General features: G+C 45.5%; 1 protein-coding gene across 7 annotated transcripts in view; it reads left to right on the forward strand.

Moving 5' to 3' along the window:
- NBAS (NBAS subunit of NRZ tethering complex) overlaps positions 1-18917 on the forward strand; it is a 330504-nt gene extending 311587 nt beyond the window's left edge. For all 7 annotated transcript variants that reach the window (XM_055540893.1, XM_055540896.1, XM_055540894.1 and 4 more), the window contains 2 exons: positions 6121-6249; positions 18498-18917. In XM_055540893.1, the coding sequence (XP_055396868.1) occupies positions 6121-6249; positions 18498-18773 (405 nt within the window). In that variant the 3' untranslated portion in view covers positions 18774-18917. The remainder of the gene's footprint in view (positions 1-6120; positions 6250-18497) is intronic.
- The last annotated feature ends 2144 nt before the right edge of the window (positions 18918-21061 follow it).

Here is a 21061-nt window from a genome sequence, read left to right on the forward strand (position 1 = left end):
GCCCGTAATCTGTAACAGATCAAGTGAAGAAGGGCAGTGCTGAAAGGATGCTTTGAGGTCTTTTTCTCTTTGTTGGAGCTCTGAAGCGGTTTTCTTTTCACAAGTCCCACAGTAGAACCCAGTTTTCTGGTTTTGTTTTTTTTTGGATGCCCTTTTATGTCTAACTCAAGCTTCTGTTGCAAGAGGTCATGGTAGTTCAAGTGTCGTGTCTGCCTGACCCAGGACAGCTGGTAATGTAGTGGTAACGTTAGTGTTCCTTGGCGGGTAACCAGCCACTCTTGATTTTCATATACTTTTTGGCATCGTTGTAATAACATTGTATAACCACAATATTTATTCTCTGTAAACATGGTAAAAACACATGTTGACCTGTGTTCTCTATTTGGTCCCGTAACACAACTGTCCCAGAGATACTTATGTTACATATACATATGCAGTGCTGCTGCTTAGTCACGCCAGTTGTGTCTGACTCTGTGTGACCTTATGGACTGCAGCCTGCCAGGCTCCTCTGTTCATGGAATTCTCCAGGCCAGAATACCAGAGTGGATTGCCATGCCCTTCTCCAGGGAATCTTTCCAACCCAGGGATCAAACCCGGGTCTCCTGTATTGCAGGCAGATTCTTTACCTCTGAGCCACCAGGGAAGCCCTATGCCATTATCCAGATGCTTAAATTTAATTTGTAGATTGCTCAAATAATATATTGCTGAGGCCAGATCCACGGCAGGGGCTATAACTAATATGTGCTTATTTTAGAATGTAAAATATATATATATTGGATCTGGCCTCAGCAATATATTATTTGAGCAATCTACAAATTAAATTTAAGCATCTGGATAATGGCATTAAGTTGATTAATTGATATATATAATACTTTATAATATATATTATAATATTATAATATATATTTTACATTCTAAAATAAGCACATATTAGCTACAGCCCCTGCCGTGGATCTGGTCTCAGCAATATATTATTTGAACAATCTACAAATTAAGCATCTGGATAATGGCATTAAGTTGATTAATTGATTAATTGATATATAGATATAATATATATTATATATATATTTTACATTCTAAAATAAGCACATATTAGCTTCAGCCCCTGCCGTGGATCTGGCCTCAACAATATATTATTTGAGCAATCTACAAATTAAATTTAAGCATCTGGATAATGGCATTAAGTTGATTAATTGATTTTTGAGTTTTTACCACATAGGAGATAAACTTGAAAATGGAATTGTAAATATGATTCTTTGAGTCTTCATTGTAATCACGCAAGGAAAATGTTCTCATTATGAATGCACACTTAATGAATTGTTTTCTGAATGAAGGACTGGCTAAGTGTTTTTTGATTGAATTTAAAATATTGAGTCCGTTTGAAGATGTCTTCAGCCACCAGAATGACAAAATTATTCTTTTAAATAATTAAAGTACCAACACCAAAAAGCAGCCCCCTTACTCCAATAGCCTGTGGTTTCCTTGTGTCCACGCCCTTTTGACTGGTGGTCGGCTCTGCTGTGTTGTGAGCACCTGGAGAGAGGGAAGCGTGGCTGCAGCGTCTCTGTTTCCATCAAGGCAGGATTCAGCAGACTGCAGAGTGGGGACTGAACACAGCTGGTTACCCCCGCCAGGCTGAGTAAATAACGTGCTTTTCATCTTTGCCTCCACATGAGCTAAGATCGCACTCTGTTAGGTCAACTCCAGACGCCAGAAGTGTCCTGCTGTCAGTGCTACTGAATCTAGGTTAGGGAAGCATTACTTCAGATCACTGGACCTCCATTTTCCCATCTCTGAAACAAGGGGCAGACCCCATGGCATCAGAGGGGGCTCTTACTCCGTCTGCTCTGCAAGGTCTCTCATTCTGGGCGGAGTGTGAGCCGAGGCTGTCTGTCCTCTTCATCCTCAGCATGTAGTCCACTGCCTCCCACAAGCCCATCACTCTTTTGGGGTGAGGAGTGAAGTGCTGTATTGAGCCCCATTTTGAAGCACATCATTATCCCTCCTCTGATGTAATTTGATGAGATGAAACATCATTATCAAGAGTTCTTTTGCCACAGTGCCTTTTTTTTTCTTTCATTTTTCTTGTGCTGCTCTGTCTTTTAATTGGGTACGTATATAGATTTCTTTTCCCCCCTAAGTATGCCATGATTGAAGGAACTTTGCAAATCCTCTGTTTGTATTAATCACTAAATGTGCTGAAATGTGAATTAGAATTGTTACAAGGAAGGAACAGTGTGATGACAAAATGGAGATGTGTTGTTTATTTTCCCACCTTTGGAAATCTATTAGCCTCTTTGCAGACTTCCGTAAGATTTAACATCACTGTGGCAGTAAAAGTATCCATGACTTCTTTTACTCCAGTACCTTTGGCTGTCCCGGTGCATGGTGTGTGAAATGCTATGGCCTAATTATCTCCGACAGGACTTAAAGGGGCTTACTTTTCCCATCATCCCTGTTTCCCATCCCTCCCACCAAGTTCCCATATGTAGAGTTTTTTTTTTTTTTTTCCTTTATGACTTTTCATGACCGCCTGCTGCTGCTCATGGTACTTGTTTACTTATGGCCCTGGTGGTTGTGCCGATGGCAAATATGACCAGAAAGATAAAAGTCACTGTCTCGCACAGGTCACGAGTCTCCCAGTCTTGAAAGTTAGGCATCCTCCTTCCCGGCTTGTATCCATGGCAATGCATGAACCATCCTTAGGAGTGGGGGATCTGTAGAACAGGAAATTGGCAACTTGGCATAAAACAAGCTCTTGGCATTTAGATTTAAAATTCCACATCACAGCTATTTGTGGCAGCTCCCGAGGGTCCATGTGGAGGCACAGAGAGAAGTAGTGTTGCAGACACCTTGGCTGGGTGCATGGGTGTCCGCCACCTGGACGACCCCCCTTCTACTTCTTAGTGTGATTGTTCACTCTCACGGTTGAGGCACTTCTGATGACGTCAAGAGCTTGATTTTTAGAATCAATGACCCCTATTCCGGCACACTTTGTGTTCCAGGCCCTTGCTGCGGGCCCTGGCACACCTTTAGGTGCTAGATACCTCCCCCCTCCTCCTCCCCCGGGCCAGCAGGAGGCAAGGACCGCTGGTGGACCAGTCTCGCTTCTCTGACAACCATCAGCCACAGGGCCCAGGGCATCCCCCCGAGTCCCAGTCCACAGTGGGGACTGGCTTGCAGGACTCTGGCCAGGCTTGGGGCCCTGCCCAGCTACTCCTCTTCGTTCAAGGCTTCTCGCTGTTGTTCTGTGTCCTGATGGCCAGACAGCTTGAGCTGTGAAAGTGCCTTGCAAGGGGTTCCGTGGTTCTCTTTGCTTCTTTCACCTTTCCTGTAGCTCTCTAAATCCCTCTGTTAACATCCTAATAAACTGTCCTCTCGTAACACAGGGGAAAATGCCTGATGAGTATAGTATAGTACTTAATTACAAAGTATTTAGCCAGTAACTGTTCACTAAGATAAAAAAAACACCCAGTAGCTCTCATAAAATGAATTATTCCATTCCTGGGTGTCCTTATCTAACTCTGGGGTACTAGCCATTATGCCTACACAACAGGATATAAAGGTCATTGCCATAAATTTTTCATTGAAGCTTAGATCAGCTTAGTGATATGCTTATTCCGAATATTGCAAGTTCCTGAAAAATAACGTGTTTACCAATTTCTGATAACTTATAAGCAAATATGAGTGTTAAGAGAGGGAAATTATACAGATAATTTGAGGCTTCCCTGGTGGCTCAGATGGTAAAGAATCTGCCTGCAATGCAGGAGACCCAAGTTTGGTCCCTGGGTTGGGAAGATGCCCTGAAGAAGCGACTGGCTACCCACTCCACTAGTCTTGCCTAGAGAATCCATAGACAGAGGAGCCCGGTGGGCTACAGTCAGTGAGGTTGCAAAGAATTGAACACAACTGAGCAACTAACATTTTTTTCAAATAGCAAGCAAGTTTGGAATACAGAGAAGGAAAAACTTTCTTGCCCTCAAATGAGGCAGATGGATGAGTGACCATAGTAATACAGGGTGGCAGATGATGCAGGAAATATCTGACGGAGTAGAGCCAGCATGCAGGAGTGGCAAACCTGGGCCATCAGAGCGGCTGCCGTGGGAAACAGGGTTTTCCTGTGCCGTGTAAACTGACCTAAGGATGAGTTGAGAGTTAATCTCACAGACAGACAGCAGAGGTTGCATCCATTGTGTGTGAACACCCAGAGGTCTGTGAGAGCCCAGTGCTCCCTCTGGGTAGCCACAGGCCACATGTGGGTACTAAAATTAAGTTTAAATTAAGCAAAATGAAATGAAATTAAAAGTGTAGTTTCTCAGTGGCAGTAGCCACGTCTCAGATGCTCCTAAGCCCCCACATGGTCCTCGGCTGCATTCCATGAACTGTGCAGGATGGGGAAGGGAGCCGTGGTTCCAGGGAGGCGGGCAGAGGAAACAGGTCAGTGCTGTTTGGGCTTGACGGCCACACACCCGAGCTTATATTTCATCTTCCCCAATGGTTTTTGCAGGTTTGGCATCCCAGGTTAAACATCCACGTTTCTCTTTGGCCCAGATGCTGGGTGAGACCCCTGCGTGTGCTGCATGTGCTGTAAGGCACACAGAGCTCTTTTCTGAATTGGAAGCCTTGTTTGAAGCCCGCATTTGGCAGAACTGTTTCCCTGCCAGTATTGATCTTGTGTGGCACAGTCTTCCAGTCTGGTTTCCAGCAGTGGCCTGCGGGGTGCACACTGAAGAAAGATGGTGAATAGAATTCCAAAGAGACCTTTACCCAGACTTTAAATAGGAGCTTCGTTATGTCAGCCTTATTTTATCCACTCTTTATAATAACCTAAAATGCTTATGACAATACCATGCATGTGAGTTTCTCTTCTCTGATATGCTGCTGTTGGCCTAGCACAAGAGTAGCAGGATCATCAGTCCTGCACAGGGCAGTGATTCTGTGTTCTTTCAAAAACAACCCTTGCTTTATGTAACGAGTTCGCACTCATTGTCTGGTCTTGATCCAAGTGTTCCGTTCTTTACAGCTAAAATCAGGACACCAAGGGAACGTGTAACTGGGCAGGGGGGAATAGCTTGAAAATTTATTTTCTACACTTTTATACCTTTGTTGTGAAGCATTATTATATTTATCTTATAGAAAAGGCTGCTCTCTGATGACAGATTCAGCCAGCATGAAAAAGAGCTGTAAACGAAATTAAAATACATCTGTGGCGCTCTGAATACATTTTCATTTTTCTGGACCACAGATAGTTTTCATGAAGAAGGAACATCTTGAGTATATCAAGCATTCAGTTCACCTTGACATTAACTCTCAGTTCAGTTGCTCACTCGTTTCTGACTCTTCGCAGGCCCATGGACTGTAGCCTACCAGGGTCCTCCGTCCATGGTATTTCCCAGCAAGAATACTGGAGTGGTTGCCAGTTTCTACTCCAGGGGATTTTCCTGACCCAGGCGTTTAACCCGAGTCTCTTGTGTCTCCTGCATTGGCAGGCAGGTGTTTTACGACTCATGTCACCTGAGAAGTCTTGATGTTAACCATGAACAAGTTTTAAAATGTTTACATTGCCGATTTCCTTTGTTATGCTAAATTATAACTAGATCTTTGTGATAATATTAACAATCAATAATAGTTTTTGTTGTTAAGCATCTAGTATATGCTGAGCATTGAGCATCATTATTCACTAACACTTATTCTCACACACACGCAAAACACAAAATAGTAGATACAGTTACCTCCATTTTACTTGGGAGGAAGCTAGGGCTCTGAGAGTTCAGAAAAATAAATTCCAGCCCTCTAACCATCCAGTGGGATCCTATGCAGCCATTAAAATAGCAGTATTGTAGATGAATATGTGATATCAGAAAGATTTTATCAATTAAGATGGTGAATCGAGTGAAGCAGGTACCAAACCCTACATCAGGGTGGTCCCCTGTGTGTCTTTTGCATAGTCACCCCCCCCACACACACACACACAACGCCTACGCACACACACACACACACACACACACACACACACACAACGCCTACACACACACACACACACGACGCCTCCAGAATCGTGCCGGGGCTGTGATTCATTCCCTTTCCTTCTCACTCACAAAGTCGCCCTTGTGGTTCCAGGGGGTGAAGGAGCTGTGCTCGCTCCTGCTTGGTCAGGCCCTGCTGCTCCCGTCCCTGAAGCTTCTCCTGGAAAGCCCGGATGAACGTCTGCACACCATGGCCTTGGACTACATCACCACCATCGCTAAGGTACTCCCCACCGAATTCACTCATTCTTGCTTTGCAGAGACATGCATTGGTATTGAGGTTCTCATCAGTAACAATGGTGATTTACTCAGGACTGTTTTACTTACACTCTGACCACAATAGCTGTTTGTTTGTCTACAGTAGGTATTTGTGGTTTGCAGTAGATATTTGTTGACAAAACATTTTCTAAGCTCCTCCTGTGAACCACAGAGTGTATGTAGTGCCAAGAATGCAAATTTGGATCAGGATGCATTTTCTCTAGAGAAGCAGAGTATCGAGTCTCTTTAAGAAAATTTCAGAGCTGCCTGGCACTAGCGGACTAGTCTTGCCACTAGAAATCTGGGTCGAGGAGCTCCTGACATCAGGCAGATTTTCTGTGCCTGCATGTGTTTGGTTATGTACTAATTAAAGGTGAGAAGGAGTCCTGTTAATGGCACCAGCGGAAATCTCAAGCTTGAGTTTCCTCCGGCAGCCGACACCGCCACTGAAGCCCATCCTGGCTTGTAGAAATGGGAGCCAGTGCTGAGGCAAGAGAGTTCTCCCTGCAGGCTGGCTGCCTTATTATCGTGAAGATAATGTTTTTAAGGAAGAAACTTGCACTTCCCTTTTAAAATTTTACACATTAGATGCTCAGAGTTGTGTTTCATTTCATACAGTGAATTTGCATTGTATGATCCTTCTATGGGACGCTCACTCATCTGAAGTGTATATGTATGTGCTTTAACAACAGTGTAAGAGGATATCTTCTAGGGACCAGAGAAGGTAGGTGAATCCTAGGGCAAAGGTGCAGTGACGAGATATATGAAAAGATGTCTTGGATTTATAGCTTCATTAATGACAGGGGTTGCAGAAAGCAGGACGTAATTGCCTTTGGAAATAGTCATAATGAACAAGATAAGAAAACTGCCGTGCCTTTATTCATATTTTCAAAATAATGTAAAGTTTCTGTATAGATTTTATTTAAAAAAAAATGCCTTTCATTATCATTGATAATTGAGCATAATAGGGGCCTTTCTGGAAACTAGGCTGAAGTATGAAATTGAGGGGACTTGTCTAGCAGTGCCTCTCTGTGCTAAGATAAAAGTTGCATAATACTGGGATTTGCAAGAAACTGAGAGCTGCAGTAAGATTTTTTTCTTAGCTGATTTTTTCTTGGAGATCCAAGACATCAGGAAGAAGGGAGAGCTAGAGAAAATCAACTGCGTGCTGCCAGTGTTTTTCTTCCGTCACCACCTTGTACGCAGTATTCATATCTCTGCTCAAGTATTTCCAATAAAACTTGCCATGGGCACCTTTGAGAATAAAACAGTAATATATTAAACATTGCTGTTCCCTATTCATGCTGTGTAGAGCGTTCCTGATGCCCTCATGAATTCCATAGGAGTACAGATCAGTTTTCATTGTAAAGATTCTTTATCACAAATGCATCAGTCAGAACTGCAACTAGAAGGGGAGCTCCCTAACTGAACCAGCCCTGCTGACTGCCTCACCGCCCCCCGACACACACATACTATCAAAATAAGAAACTAAACGGGGATGTTGCCAACACCCAAGTCATTTATAAATGGTACTAGTTTGCCTTTGTAACACTTTATCTGCACATTTGATATGCAGTCTTGTACTAAAACTCTGGATCTTGAATCATTTTGACTGTGGCTGGTTCAGCCAGGGTTGTGATGAAAACACCCGAAACCCCTGTGGCCTTCAGGTACAGAAATCAAAGCCAGAGGTGTAAATTGCTGAGGCGAGTCTGTTTCCTACCACTGAGACCCTTCTGGGAATTCAGTAATGACACTGACTTGTAACTTCTCTGCACTAAGATGAGCACTCATGTTAGGCTGGCCCATCTGTGACCTTCACGTGTGTTCACGGAAGATTTCGCATCCTCCAAGGAACTAAAGTGTTGCTGAGTTTTCCAATTTTTAAACATTTTTTAACTTTTGTTTTGAGATAATTTTAAGCTCACATTCAGTCAGTCAGTTCAGTCGCTCAGTCGTGTCCAACTCTTTGCGACCCCATGAATTGCAGCACGCCCGGCCTCCCTGTCCATCACCAACTCCCGGAGTTCACTGAGACGCACGTCCATCGAGTCGGTGATGCCATCCAGCCATCTCATCTTCTGTCGTCCCCTTCTCCTCCTGCCCCCAATCCCTCCCAGCATCAGAGTCTTTTCCAATGAGTCAACTCTTCGCATGAGGTGGCCAAAGTACTGGAGCTTCAGCTTTAGCATCATTCCTTCCAAAGAAATCCCAGGGCTGATCTTACATGACTTTAGTATCCTTATAACCAGGACATTAGCAGAGATACGATCTCTGGACCCTATGCAGATTCCAGTTTTAAGTGCCTTGTGTGTCTGTGTGTGTCCATGTGTGAAGTTCTGTGCAGTATTGTCACATGGAGATTCATGTGACCACAGTGAAGGCTGCTCATCTCTTCTCCATCTCTGTAATTTTGCTGTTTCAAGAATATGATATACATGAAGAGAAATTACTGTGATTTATCATTGCTCTCCCAGCACCATTGAAAAGTCATGTTACCCTTTTCTAAGGGAAGAGTTTCATTGGGCCTTTTTGCAGGGCTCCTGTCAAGCTATTTTACATCATACTTGGTTTTGTAGTGAAAAATACAACGTGAAAGATACTGGTTTTCTTCTTTTGTGTTTATTTTGCTATTCACTCTGCCCATTAGTGGGCGACCCTGAGTTCATCAGTAATTTGTTTCTCCCTTAATGGTTGTTGGCAATAGTTTCTGTTGATACTAAAAGGAAAAAAAAAAAAAACATTGTTTTCAGAGAAACTCCTCTGATGGGTGTCAGTCATTCTTGCACAGTGCATGGATCCAGGAGAAAAAATGCACCCCCTCCCCCCATTGCTGATAGTGTGTATTTGTCATAATATACTGACAGCTTTATAGGGGTTTATGTTTCAAAGGATGATGCTTAAATGCTGATGCCAGAGACAGGGGGGTTTCTCCTCCAATAGCGGTGTTCACTTCTCTAAGCTAACCTCTGGTGTTTGGCATGTCCTGCTTACCAATGGCCAACAGCCTCTTACCCTGGGCCAGAAATAGAAAGACCTTCTTACGGATTATATCATTGGTGCATAATTAAAACCCCGGTATGGTCCATACTGTCAAATCACCCACTCCATCAGCCTCAGTGAGATTTAGAGCTTACCTTCAAAACCTTTTTTCTCCAAGAAGGATATGCCGTGATGATGTGTTTAAATCTCCTCTCAGGGATATTTTCTACTGGGTGGAAGTCTCTTGACTCATTTCATCAAAGTAAGCAGGTCTGTGTTTATAATAGCTCCGTGGACTACAACATCTTCCAATTCATAATTCCACACTTACGGTGGCCTTACTGCTTCCTCCTCTTCAGGGCTGCTCGTACCTCTGTCCCCACCTCACATCGCAGGGACTGGCCTGGACCACGTACCTATTAAAAGAATCATTCATGGAAGTCTGTAGGACCTTTGGCACCTAATTAAGTGTTTCTCCCTGATGCTAGTAATCGCTGTCTTCCAGTACCAACTGTGCTGGATGTTATTAAAGGCCCTTCCTCACTTCCCCTTTTTACTAATCCTCTGGGAAGATACCATTCTGGTTTCACAGATGAAAACACTGGAACTCAGGGGTCATACAGCCAGCAAGCAGCCAGAGCTGAAACTGAAGCCCTAAATCCAGCATTCAGCACCTGTGTTTAATCACACTGCTGCTTTTGACCTAACTGGTAGACTGTCTTATATTGGAAAAAGGTTATCTCTGTAGAGAAGTGGACTCGCTGAAGCATCTTGAACCATATAATATCAGCACTGAAAACAGTAGTACAGAGCCGGTCTGACAGCTTGCCTGGTACAGCGCTTCCTCTTTCAAATTCCCCAAGTCACTAGGCCCTGATGGAGCCCGACTAGGGTGGAGCCGACCAGTCCTAGGTGCCCTGTGTCATGTTTAAAACCCTCACAAAAGAGCACCTCCAGAATGAAGGATCCTTTGAGTGTGTGGCCCTCAGTCCTGCCCAGTGCAGTTGTTTCCATATCGCAGTCCTTCATGTTTTTAATAAATGTGATTCTTATCCCTGTGATTTTGCTGTGAAGGCACCAGACATCACCCACAGTGACCAGTGTCTCGGTTGGAGGGAGAGCTTTAAAGGTTCTCAGGAAAGCAGGCTTGGGTTAACATATTTACAGTCGGCCCTTGGACAGCACAAGGGTTAATCTAGGTATTAGTTAGACTTGGCCCTCCATCTCCAAGATTCCTCTGCATCCGTGGTTTCCACCGTCCAGGGACTAATGTAACGTCCAGGCAGTGATGTAATGTTTCCTACTGAAAAAAAAAAAAAAAATCCCGCGTAAGTGGCCCAGGGCTGTTGAAACTCACGTTGTTTAAGGGCCAACTGTGAAGCCTTGCTTTCTTCGTTCCCCCTTTAATTCAATCCAGATTTCCACCAAGGCCCTCCCTGGTGAGCATCCGTGCTACCATCGTGCTCCCACGATGTTTCCTTCTCTGCTGAAGTCAGGGGCACACACGGCCCTCCCGACCTCGGCATGCAGTGATAACAAGGACCTTGGGCTGGGCTCTGGACTACCCTGTTTGGACTTTGGTCCACAAAGTCCTTCTTGGGCTTTGGCCCTAACGTCAGTGGTCTTCTAAGCATATCCAAACCAAGTTAGGCTGAAGTGATCCAGTCATGCGGAGAAGAATCAAGCAACTAATTTCCTGTATATCTTACAGATGCCAGTTGATGTTAAACCAGTCTCTTTACAATCACTGTTCTTTCGCCTCTTTTAGTCTCAGAATTTCGGGCATATATCTACTTATTTCTAACCCAAACATAATCCAAACATGTTACTTTCACCCATCATCCTTCATTCTCAGCTGGTGGTTAGTCTTCTTGATGAAGGAAGCTCTGCTACTGCATATCTCCCAATATTCTCAGCTGGTTGCCTCTAGCAACAGGCAGCTCACTCCCTATGGGTTAACCTGTGAGGTTTCTAGACAGCTCTGAGGGGTGGCTGACCAACTTGGTGTGAACAGACGTATAAAGTACCCATTGTGCACAGCCTGATACTGTGTGCGGGAGTGAGGAATGGGTAGGACATTTGTAAAGATGAAATACCACCGCTCTGTGTAGAGGAATTGTGTCAAGGGGACACTGACATATGAAACAATAACACAAGAAACTAAGGAGGATAAAAAGGGGGCAAGTATAAAAGTGTGGAACGGGCCAAACTCAGGGCCCCAGAATGGGTCACTGAAGTGACCAAGCTTGGATCATCCTCAAAGGTTCTCTCCCGCTGTCAGATCCTAAGTCAGAGGACTGTCTGGATTTTGGCTCCAGAAGAGGCACACTGCTCATCCCAGGCCAGGAGTGGGGCTGAGGGTATTCCAAGAAACGAAGTCTGAATGGCCTGCAAGTCAATACAGAAAACAAAAATTTATTTGCGGGCATTTTTCTTATTCTAGGAATATACTCGTGTTGCCCTTTTATTTTTCTGTACTTTCAGTTGGTATATTTAATAACTCTTGCTAGTAATAGTGTTCTTTCCTGAAGTAAACAGGGAAATTATATCAAATAATCTTCTTTAAAGCAATTGAAATGAGGTCCTGCATGCATTATGCTACTGGGATTTCAGCTTCCCTCATTACTGTAATTACTCTTAGCTTCGTATAGATCCATAAAATCAAAGATTTAATTCAGAGAAGGTTCATTACCTATTGTTGAAACAGGAATTAAGCAGATAACATTTTAATGGCTTGGAAGACAGAAGTGCTTTATGCTTTAATAGATTTTTTTCCCCCCAAGATCAGCAAAGTTTCTTTTAGTCTCAAAAATTAATCACCAACCAAAAAAAAAAATTTTCACTGATAGAGAAGACAAGCCTTTTACTCATTTTGTGAAGTGTGTAAGCCCTTCTCCTTCTGCTTTATTCCTGACTTGTGTGACTGTAGTAACTCCAGCCATTTTCTGAACTTAAACTCTGCACCAGGCATTGTGCCAGGCACTTAAACACACAGATCTACCCCCGTCTGTTGTCTGTATTTCACGTGTGGAAACTGGGGCCCTGAGAGATTGTCCTCAACAAGGTCACACATCTATTTAGCTAAAAATCCAGGATTGGAAATTGGTCTCTAACCCAGAAGCCTCTCTGCCTTCTTTTCACAAGACAGCTCCTTCTCACTCCCATTCAAAGCTATTTGATCAGAGGAATTAAATCAGCTAATCCTCCTGGGCTTCTTTCATATTTATTTCAAACATCCAACTGACTGCCGAACTGACAAAATATATTTTCTTCCCCAAGCCCTAAAAGCATCAATCAAGCCAATGTCAGGGATGTGTGATTCTCCCCAGACCATATACCAAAGTGATTCCTGATCAATTAAAAACTTAGATATTTTTTAAATCAGAAAATTATATATATATATATAAACACAGACATACACATACCATATCCTTCCAGGAAGTATAACTTCCAAGCTTTAAACCAATAGGAAAAGAGTCATAAAGGAACACATCCTTTCCTGATAATATACAAGTGTAAAACTCCTACAAGACTACAAATAACCAAATAGAATTGCAAACACTAGATTAGAATGTCTGTTATAACTAAAATCAAGGTTAAAGTTACAAAAGAATTCTTCACACGTGTACAGTGACGTTGAAATTCCAATAAATGAGTAAAAGATTTGACCCTTCCCATAGGAAAAAAATAAAAATGACAGGAAATGTATGGGGAAAATTCATTCTTGCTAATAAACAAATTCAAATGAAAGCATCTTTGAGATACCGATACATATCTCCTCTAAATTAGCAAAGTAATTTTCTTTTCAAAGTAATAACATCCAAAGCTGGGAAGTTTATAGTGAAACTGGCACACCCCTCCCCTGATAGCAGCACTGTGCGCTGGACGGTCCACATCACCGCGTCGCTGCTTTCCTCTCGTACCTGCCGCCAGAAGATGTTGTGGATGCTTTGCCCCTTGTAGTGGTCTGCTTGGACTGCCATAACAAAGTGCCACAGAGCAGACAACATTTAAATATTAGAAATGTGTTTTCTCACAATGCTGGAGGCACAGCACCCGAGATCCCAGGAGCCGGCAGGACTGATTTATTCTGAGGCCTCTCTCCATGGCTTGCACATGCTGCCTTCTCCCTGCATCCTCACGTGCCTTCCTCTCGGCTTGCGTGTCTGTCCTCTTCTCTTCTTGTAAAGATACCAATCAGATTGGACTAGGATTCATCCCCATGACGCAGATGGCTCGTTGACCTTATTTACCTCTATAAAGGCCTTGTCTCCAAATGCAGTCATGTCCTGATGTCTTGGAGGTTAGGACCGCAACACATGAGTTTGAGGGGATATAGAGATGATTGGATGGCATCACCAACTCAATGGACATGAGTTTGAGCAAACTCCAGGAGACAGTGGAGGACAGGGAAGCCTGGCGTGCTGCAGTTCATGGTGTCACAGAGTCGGGCACAACTTAGTGACTGAACAGCAACAACATGTTCATCCCATAAGACCCCAGCCATACCTCTCCTAATAAATTATCCTAAGGGGCTTTCTTGACTGCTCAGTTGGTAAAGAATCTTCCTGCAGTCCAGGAGACCCGGTTTCAATCCCTGGATTGGAAAGATCCCCTGGAATCGGAAATGGCAACCCACTCCAGTATTCTTGCCTGGAAGATCCTATGGACAGAGGAGCCTGGTGGGCTACAGTCCAAGGGGTGGCAAAGAGTTGAACATGACTTAGTGACTAAACCACCAAGGAGATAATTCAAATAAAGAAAGTATATGTGCAAAAATCATTCATTTTTAGTGTTTCATAATCTCAGGCAACTAAAGGAAATCAGTCCTGAATACTCACTGGAAGGACTGATGCTGAAGCTGAAGCTCCAATACTTCGGCCACCTGATGCCAAGAACTGACTCATTGGAAAAGACCCTGATGCTGGGAAAGATTGAAGGTGGGAAGAGAAGGGGACGATAGAGGATGAGATGGTTGGATGGCATCACCGACTCAATGGACATGAGTTTGAGTAAGTTCTGGAAGTTGGTGATGGACAGGGAGGCCTGGCGTGCTGAAGTCCGTGGGGTCTCAAAGAGTCAAACGCGACTGGGTGATTGAACTGAACTGATGTATAGTAGGAGAAGTTAAATAACTTGTTCAATAGACTATATTGTAGCCATTAAATTTTTTTGGAATGAAAACTATGAAATATTTTTTAATAATTCTCAACATATGAAAAAAGTAGGATACAAATATCACACGACTTGACTGGACAAATATATCAGCATGTGGATAATCAGTGGAGAGAAAAGGTAGATAAAGTCGTGTCCTTGAGGTGATCCTGATATAGAAGACTTTTTGTGTTTTAAGATGGTTTCCAGCTTTTTCTTTTCATTTCAAAAAGAAAAATAGGTTAGAAGAGCAGTACTAACTGGTAAGACAGTACCAGGCTTCTGTGGGTAGGTACCACCAGATTTTTAGTGCCATAAGTTGGAATTTGGTCACAAACAAGGAAAATGAAGACAAGTTAAGGCTTGACAAATTAATGTAGCAGCTCTGACATGTGGCAGTGATGCCGGGAACTCTATTGCACTGAGAGGAAGGAGCCAGGCTGGCCTCAGTGCCCCCAAGGCAGGAGGCTTGGTGTGTGTAGAGGAGCCTGTCTTGACTGCTGGTGACCTTGGCCAATGCTTTCCTTCTCTGCCCCTTAGGCTCCTCTTGTTTAAAATGTGGGTGTTGGAATGGGTCCTTAGAAAAGCCGTCTCTTTCTTTATTCTTTCGTTCTCTGTTTTGGCCCACATGTGTAAATAAACATCTATGCAGTCTTTTCCTTGCACATGACAATTATCAAGGATACTCTGGCCATGCATACATCCTACAAAGAGCCAGAATCGGGGAGAAAGTCAAAGAAAGGAAATAGCATCAGCCACTTTGTTTCTCCAGCATTTGTTTATGAGAAGCCAAATCAGAATCTCCCCCTCACCTTCCCCTGGCCGCCACCCCGGCTCACAGGAGGTCAGCAGTTTCTGCCTCTCTTTAGGGAACCTCTGAGCACGCAAAGGCCAAAGGCGGAACATCCGAGTTCACGGCCATGACTTCAGCCATACGTTTTCTCATCCAGGATTGTAGATAGAGAGCTTTTGGGGTTGGGGGGTGGACACCCACCGTGCCCCAGCTCCTACCCTGCCCTGGGACGGGGCAGCTATCCCCAAGGCACATCGAGTGGGACAGTCCAGTTTTCAGGATGTCCTCGTGCTGGAGAGAAGCAGACAGAAGAGAGGGGGTCAGAGGGGCAGCAGCCGCCGGCGTTGACAAAACCCCTGTCTCTCCTTCGAGGTGGAAAAATCCATCATTCCCTTTATAGGAGCCTGAATTTCAGGCCCACAAAGGGAGGGTTCGTGAGTCAACAGAAAGAATAATAAAGGTGTCCTAGCCTTGAAGACTTACTCAGGGCAGCACAGAAAGTATCAGCCTGCAGTGTTTGGACTCGAGCCTTTTATCCATGTGTTTTATCAAAAACATTTGCCTGTAGCATCCTGGCACACGCTGTGCTTCCTCCTGGACAGTTAGGTGGAAGGCTTCTTTATTTTTAAGGGTGAATCAAAACAACAGCACGCACAGTGAGTCAGCTGCCCGCTCACATGTGTGTGTGCAAGTGTGTGCTTGCACGAGTGTGTTTGGAGGCAGCGGAGTGCAGTGAAAGCATGTGAGCTTTGGGGTTACTCACCCATTCACACATTCGTTCCACAAATCCTGCTGAGTTCCTGCCACAAGGCCCACGCTGTTCTAGGCGGGGTAGGTGGGGCCTGTGGGGTCCACAGAGGAGACAGCATCCCTGCTCTGGGGGAGCTTGTGGCCTGGGAGAGGGGGGACACATGGTAACCCGTGAACCCATCAGAGAGGAGGGCTTCTGGTCCAGCTCACCACGGGCCCACCACATGACACGTGATGCCTGACTGTGACCTCGCTGAGCCCCAGCGTGTGCATCTGTCGGGTGAGATCGGAGCCGTCTTACTGTGACCTCGCTGAGCCCCAGCGTGTGCATCTGTCGGGTGAGATCGGAGCCGTCTTAAGGAGATGTTGTGAGGCTTAGAGAGAAGGTGCCTCACTCAGCGGCATGTGGAGGGGTCTCAGGATGCAGCTGGCATGGTGATGGGATTCGGGTCCCGATTCCCCACTTATGAAGCAAAAGAGAGAGGGAAAGGAAACACACAGAGCTCATAAACAGCCCACAGGTGGCGGGTGGAAGCCTCTTGTGCTCCCTTCAGCAGATACACTAGTCTTGTCCCAGCTGCTTTTGCTACCACCTCTGAAAAGACAAATAAACAAAAAATGCAAAATTGAGTTCCCCCTCTGTCTTTCGGAGTCCGAGGTGAGCGAGTGGAGTGTAAGTGTTGATGGAAGGGAGAGGCTGAAGAAGGGAAGCCCAGGCTTTGCCAGACTCTCAGTGCCGAGGCCAGAGCCTCCTCCTGCCGTGTACACGTGCACTGCACAAAAATGTGACAGGCTTCAGTGGCGGGGGCTCGGCCAGTCATTCGGCACAGGTTGATTACACTGGATGCGGAAATGAAAGACGGGTAAAAGCCTCTGTGCCCTGTAGAAGCTCCCAGTGCAGCAGGGGAGACGGACGGACCGGTCACTGTAGCCCAGCCCCAAGAGGGAAGAGGGGTGTGTGCGGCGTCGAGTGTGGAGGGAGCAGGGATCGGCTTGGATCAGATGTAGGGGAGACGTAACCCAGAAGGCGACACTGGCGCTGACATTTATGTGGGGCTTGGAGAATTGCATGGACTGTATAGTTCATGGGGCCACAAAGAGTCGGACACGACTGAGTGACTTTCAGTTTCACTGGAAGGATCACAGGGGCTAAGGTGGGTGCCATCTGCTAGTGGGCAAACTCTTATTCTCAGGATTTCTGTTACTCTCTTCCTTCCAGCCAGTAGACACCTCTGACCTCATCTTCAGCAGCCTTGCCTCCTTGTCAGGGAACACGAAGCACAAGCCCATGGTGTTCAGTTACGTAACAGAGTTGGTCTAAACAGGACAAAACTGGCTTTGAAATGCCACATTATCTCCACAGTTCCTACAACCAAAACTATTAAGAGTACACAGTGATATGAGGAGACGCTGCCTTTGAAGCTGTTTTTTAAAAAGGTATATTTTGTACTGGAGTGTAGCCAGTTAACACTGTTAGTTTCAGGTGGGCAGCAGAGGAACTCAGCCACATGTGCACATGTATCCAGCCGCCCCCAAACTCCTCTCCCATCCGGGCTGCCACTTAACACTGAGCAGAGTTCCCTGTGTGAAGCTCTGCTTTTTTTTTTTTTAATGTAAATGAGAGGCTCTGATTTTTGATCTTTTTGATTAGTGTTCACTTGACTCCTTACGAAAACATGGTTGGTAATATAAAACAGAAAAATATAAGCTGAGTGTCAAAGCCGTGGAAAGCCATACATAGACCAAGAAGACCAGGGGAAAAAATACAGAGACTGTGCTACCAAAAGGGGGCAGAAAACTTGTTTTAAAAAAAAAAAGAAAAAGGTGAGTTTGGGTCTAAGCTTCCGAGAGGCTTAAGCAAGAGCAGCTTTTAAATACCTCCTGTTGGTTATCCTATTTACACCAGTGGGGCTGACGGATATACCTTCTCAATGGAGCAGAAAAAAAGGTTTTCCTGGTCTGAAAAGAATTGTTTTCACAGGGATCTACATAAAGGAGAGGGTTAAGGTTAAAGAACATGGACCGTGGTGAGGCACAAATGAAATGGTAAATGTGCTTATTAAAAAGTTCAGGCTTTGAAGTCCAGACTGACCTAAATTCAGATTCTCGGTCCGCAGTTTACTGACCACGACATTAAGCAAAATTCTTACCCATCAATATCCTGATCTGTAAAAAGTGCGCCCTTTATCAGGTTGAGCTCGGGGGAACTCAATGAAGCAAGACGTGTCTGATGTGTGGTACAGTTTCTGACACGCAGCATGGTAGCCGTCAGAGTGATTCCAGGGGGAGCCGCTCTTGGTTCATGGCCGTGTCTTATGTGAAAAGGAAACCAGGTCTGTCATCTCATGTGTGCGATCTTAGAGATGCTTGTGGCCTGGGTTTCTTTTCAAAGTAGGCACTTCTCACCAGGGTAGAGCGGACTCTGCGGGCAGAAGCAGAAAGGCAACACATTGCAAACCAGCGGGGAGGGCTGTGTCTGCTGGTGAGGGGGTCAGCCACGCCACTCTGACGTCCGCCCATCTTTTTTCTCGAAGGTGAATGATTCAAACTGTGACCAGGAACTTCTTTCCCTGCTCCTGGATGCCAAGCTCTTGGTGAAGTGCCTCTCCACTCCCTTCTACCCACGTCTCGTTGAGCACCTGCTGGCCAGCCCCCAGCGTGGGCGCTGGGACCCTGAGGAGCTGGCCCGGCAGCTGTGGGAGGCCGGCCATGAGGCTGAAGCCGGCTCACTCCTCCTGGCTGCGCGGGGCACCCATCGGGCCCTGAGGACCTTCAGCACGGCCCTGGGTGCAGCTCAGCACTGGGTGTGAGCACGCCTGTCCACGCCCACCTCCGTCACCTCCCTGAGGAGAGCCTCCGGAGCCCAGTGCTGTCCCCAGAGGCGACTCGTGTACTCATTGATGGTTCTCTGGTGGTTCCAAAGAATTGCAAATAAAGCTGTATATAAATGATGAGCAAGTTGCCATTTCTTGAACTGTCTTTTTTCTTTCTTCTATTAGTTACCCTGCTTTCTTACTAGGAGAGACTTGACTCTTGACCCTTCTTTTTTTTTTTTTTTTTTTTTGAACCATCTCTTCTGGTGGTGGTGGTTTAGTTGCTAAGTCATGTCCGACTCTTGCAACCCCATGGACTGTAGCCTGCCAGGCTCCTCTGTCCATGGGATTCTCCAGGCGAGAATACTGGAGTGGGTTGCCATTTCCTTCACCATCTCTTCTGGTAGAGGACAATTAATGCAATGTCAAAAACTGCAGTCCAGGCAGTTGGCTGTGGTGGTGGTGGAAGCGGAGAGCGTGGGGAGTGGCCAGTGGTTGGAACACGTCCTGGACGGAGGAAGCTTGGACCTAACCTCTCAAGTTAGTTACTCGACTTTGGGCTCCCTCTCGGAGCTTTAGTCAGTCCTGTGGACAGTGAGGGTTGTGCTGTGTCTCTCTCGGGGTTGTTGAGTGTCACGTGGGGCTCTGTCAGATATTTGGCAGGAGCCCAGGAAGCCTTACATCCCCTCTCCCCACTTAGTCGTGTAGATGAGCTGTGACTTGAAGAGCCCAGGCGGATGATCAATACCAGCACCCGAGACCTCCAAACCTATCAATATCACCATAGAAGCTGACAGGTCTGCAGGTCTATACAACTTCTGTGACTGGTGGGTGGGCTGATGGAGCCAGTTGTACACTTCCTGCCAGGACTGGCTGTCCACGAGCCACTAACACAGCCAGCCATAGCAAGGGCGTGGATAGCAACACCCCTGGGAAGACCCATCACAGAAGCGGGGTTCCCTGCACAGAACGGTAAGGACCCCAATGCATAACTCGCTGGTACTCGCTTCCCTGCAGAAGTGTGTGCCTGAAGGTGAAGGTTCTGGCTGGAAGTCCTGAGCTGAGCTCTTGGGAAAGTCATACCAGATTCCAGCCACAGCGACAACCCAGGCAGCAGTTGGTGGGGAGCAAACTCCGTGACTGAAGGTCCATCAGAGGGTCCGTCGGATGCACACTGGTCTTTACCTCAACCCCCAGGAAGTATTCAGAGGGAGAGAAGGGTGGCTGTGCATTCATGGAATGTTTAGAGAGGTAGATAATGTCATCTAGTACAATCCTTTATTACAATGAACACTTTTTAATTAGTTTAAGGAATGTGGAAAGGCTCCCTCTGGTCAGTTTCCACATTGCCCTGTCAGAGCCAGCAGGTTTGTGGTTGTGTTATGTGGTTGTGTTTTTCATTGTGCATCATTGATGTGTGGCATATTGGGCAGCCCAGTCTCCACCTTTTCCCCCACACTCTCACCAGTGCCACACACACACCTGGTTGAGTCTACCTTCTGTATAAGAGTAACTTCACTTCACCTTCACATATTGTCCTCATCACCACCACGATCATCATCATCATCACCATGATCATCACCACCATCCTCGTCTTTGCCGTCATATCATCATCACCATCCTCATTGACTTCACCTCATTTCTGCTCCTATGGGTGTAGCTCCAGTCCTCTGATAGGAAAAAGCTCTTGTCATCTTTGAAGACATATTGACATAATAGCTCACTCTGCTGACTTCTGACCAGTTGTCTGTTCCAGGATTGAGTTCCTCACCTGAACCTTCAGCAGCACCTGGAATTTGGGAGTGGCTTGCACAAGTCTGTTCTTAGAAAAAGGCTGAGCAGAATTCTCCCAGATTAGATAACATCTGTCCAGACTGAACACACAAGGTCACAGAGGTCTTCCTAGAACTGTGGTGGCCCTAACTATACAGTTGATGTTAATCAAGCCACTGCTAGGAAGCATACCTACTGGCAGTTTGGGTTTCTTCTAACCTTACAGCTGACTTCCATCTTTTCAGGTGATTAAAAACAAAGTGAGCAGTATTCTGAGATAGCATATTAGTCCCTCTTAGTGGAATCCATCCAGAGATGTTTTCCTTCTAATTGCAGAATTAGGGGGAGAAGGCAATGGCAACCCACTCCAGTGATCTTGCCTGGCAAATCCCATGGATGGAGGAGCCTGGTGGGCTGCAGTCCATGCTAAGGGTTGGACATGACTGAGCGACTTCACTTTCACTTTTCACTTTCATGCATTGGAGAAGGAAACGGCAACCCACTCCAATGTT

This window comes from Bubalus kerabau, chromosome 11, assembly GCF_029407905.1.
Source record: "Bubalus kerabau isolate K-KA32 ecotype Philippines breed swamp buffalo chromosome 11, PCC_UOA_SB_1v2, whole genome shotgun sequence".
Classification (NCBI taxonomy): domain Eukaryota; kingdom Metazoa; phylum Chordata; class Mammalia; order Artiodactyla; family Bovidae; genus Bubalus; species Bubalus kerabau.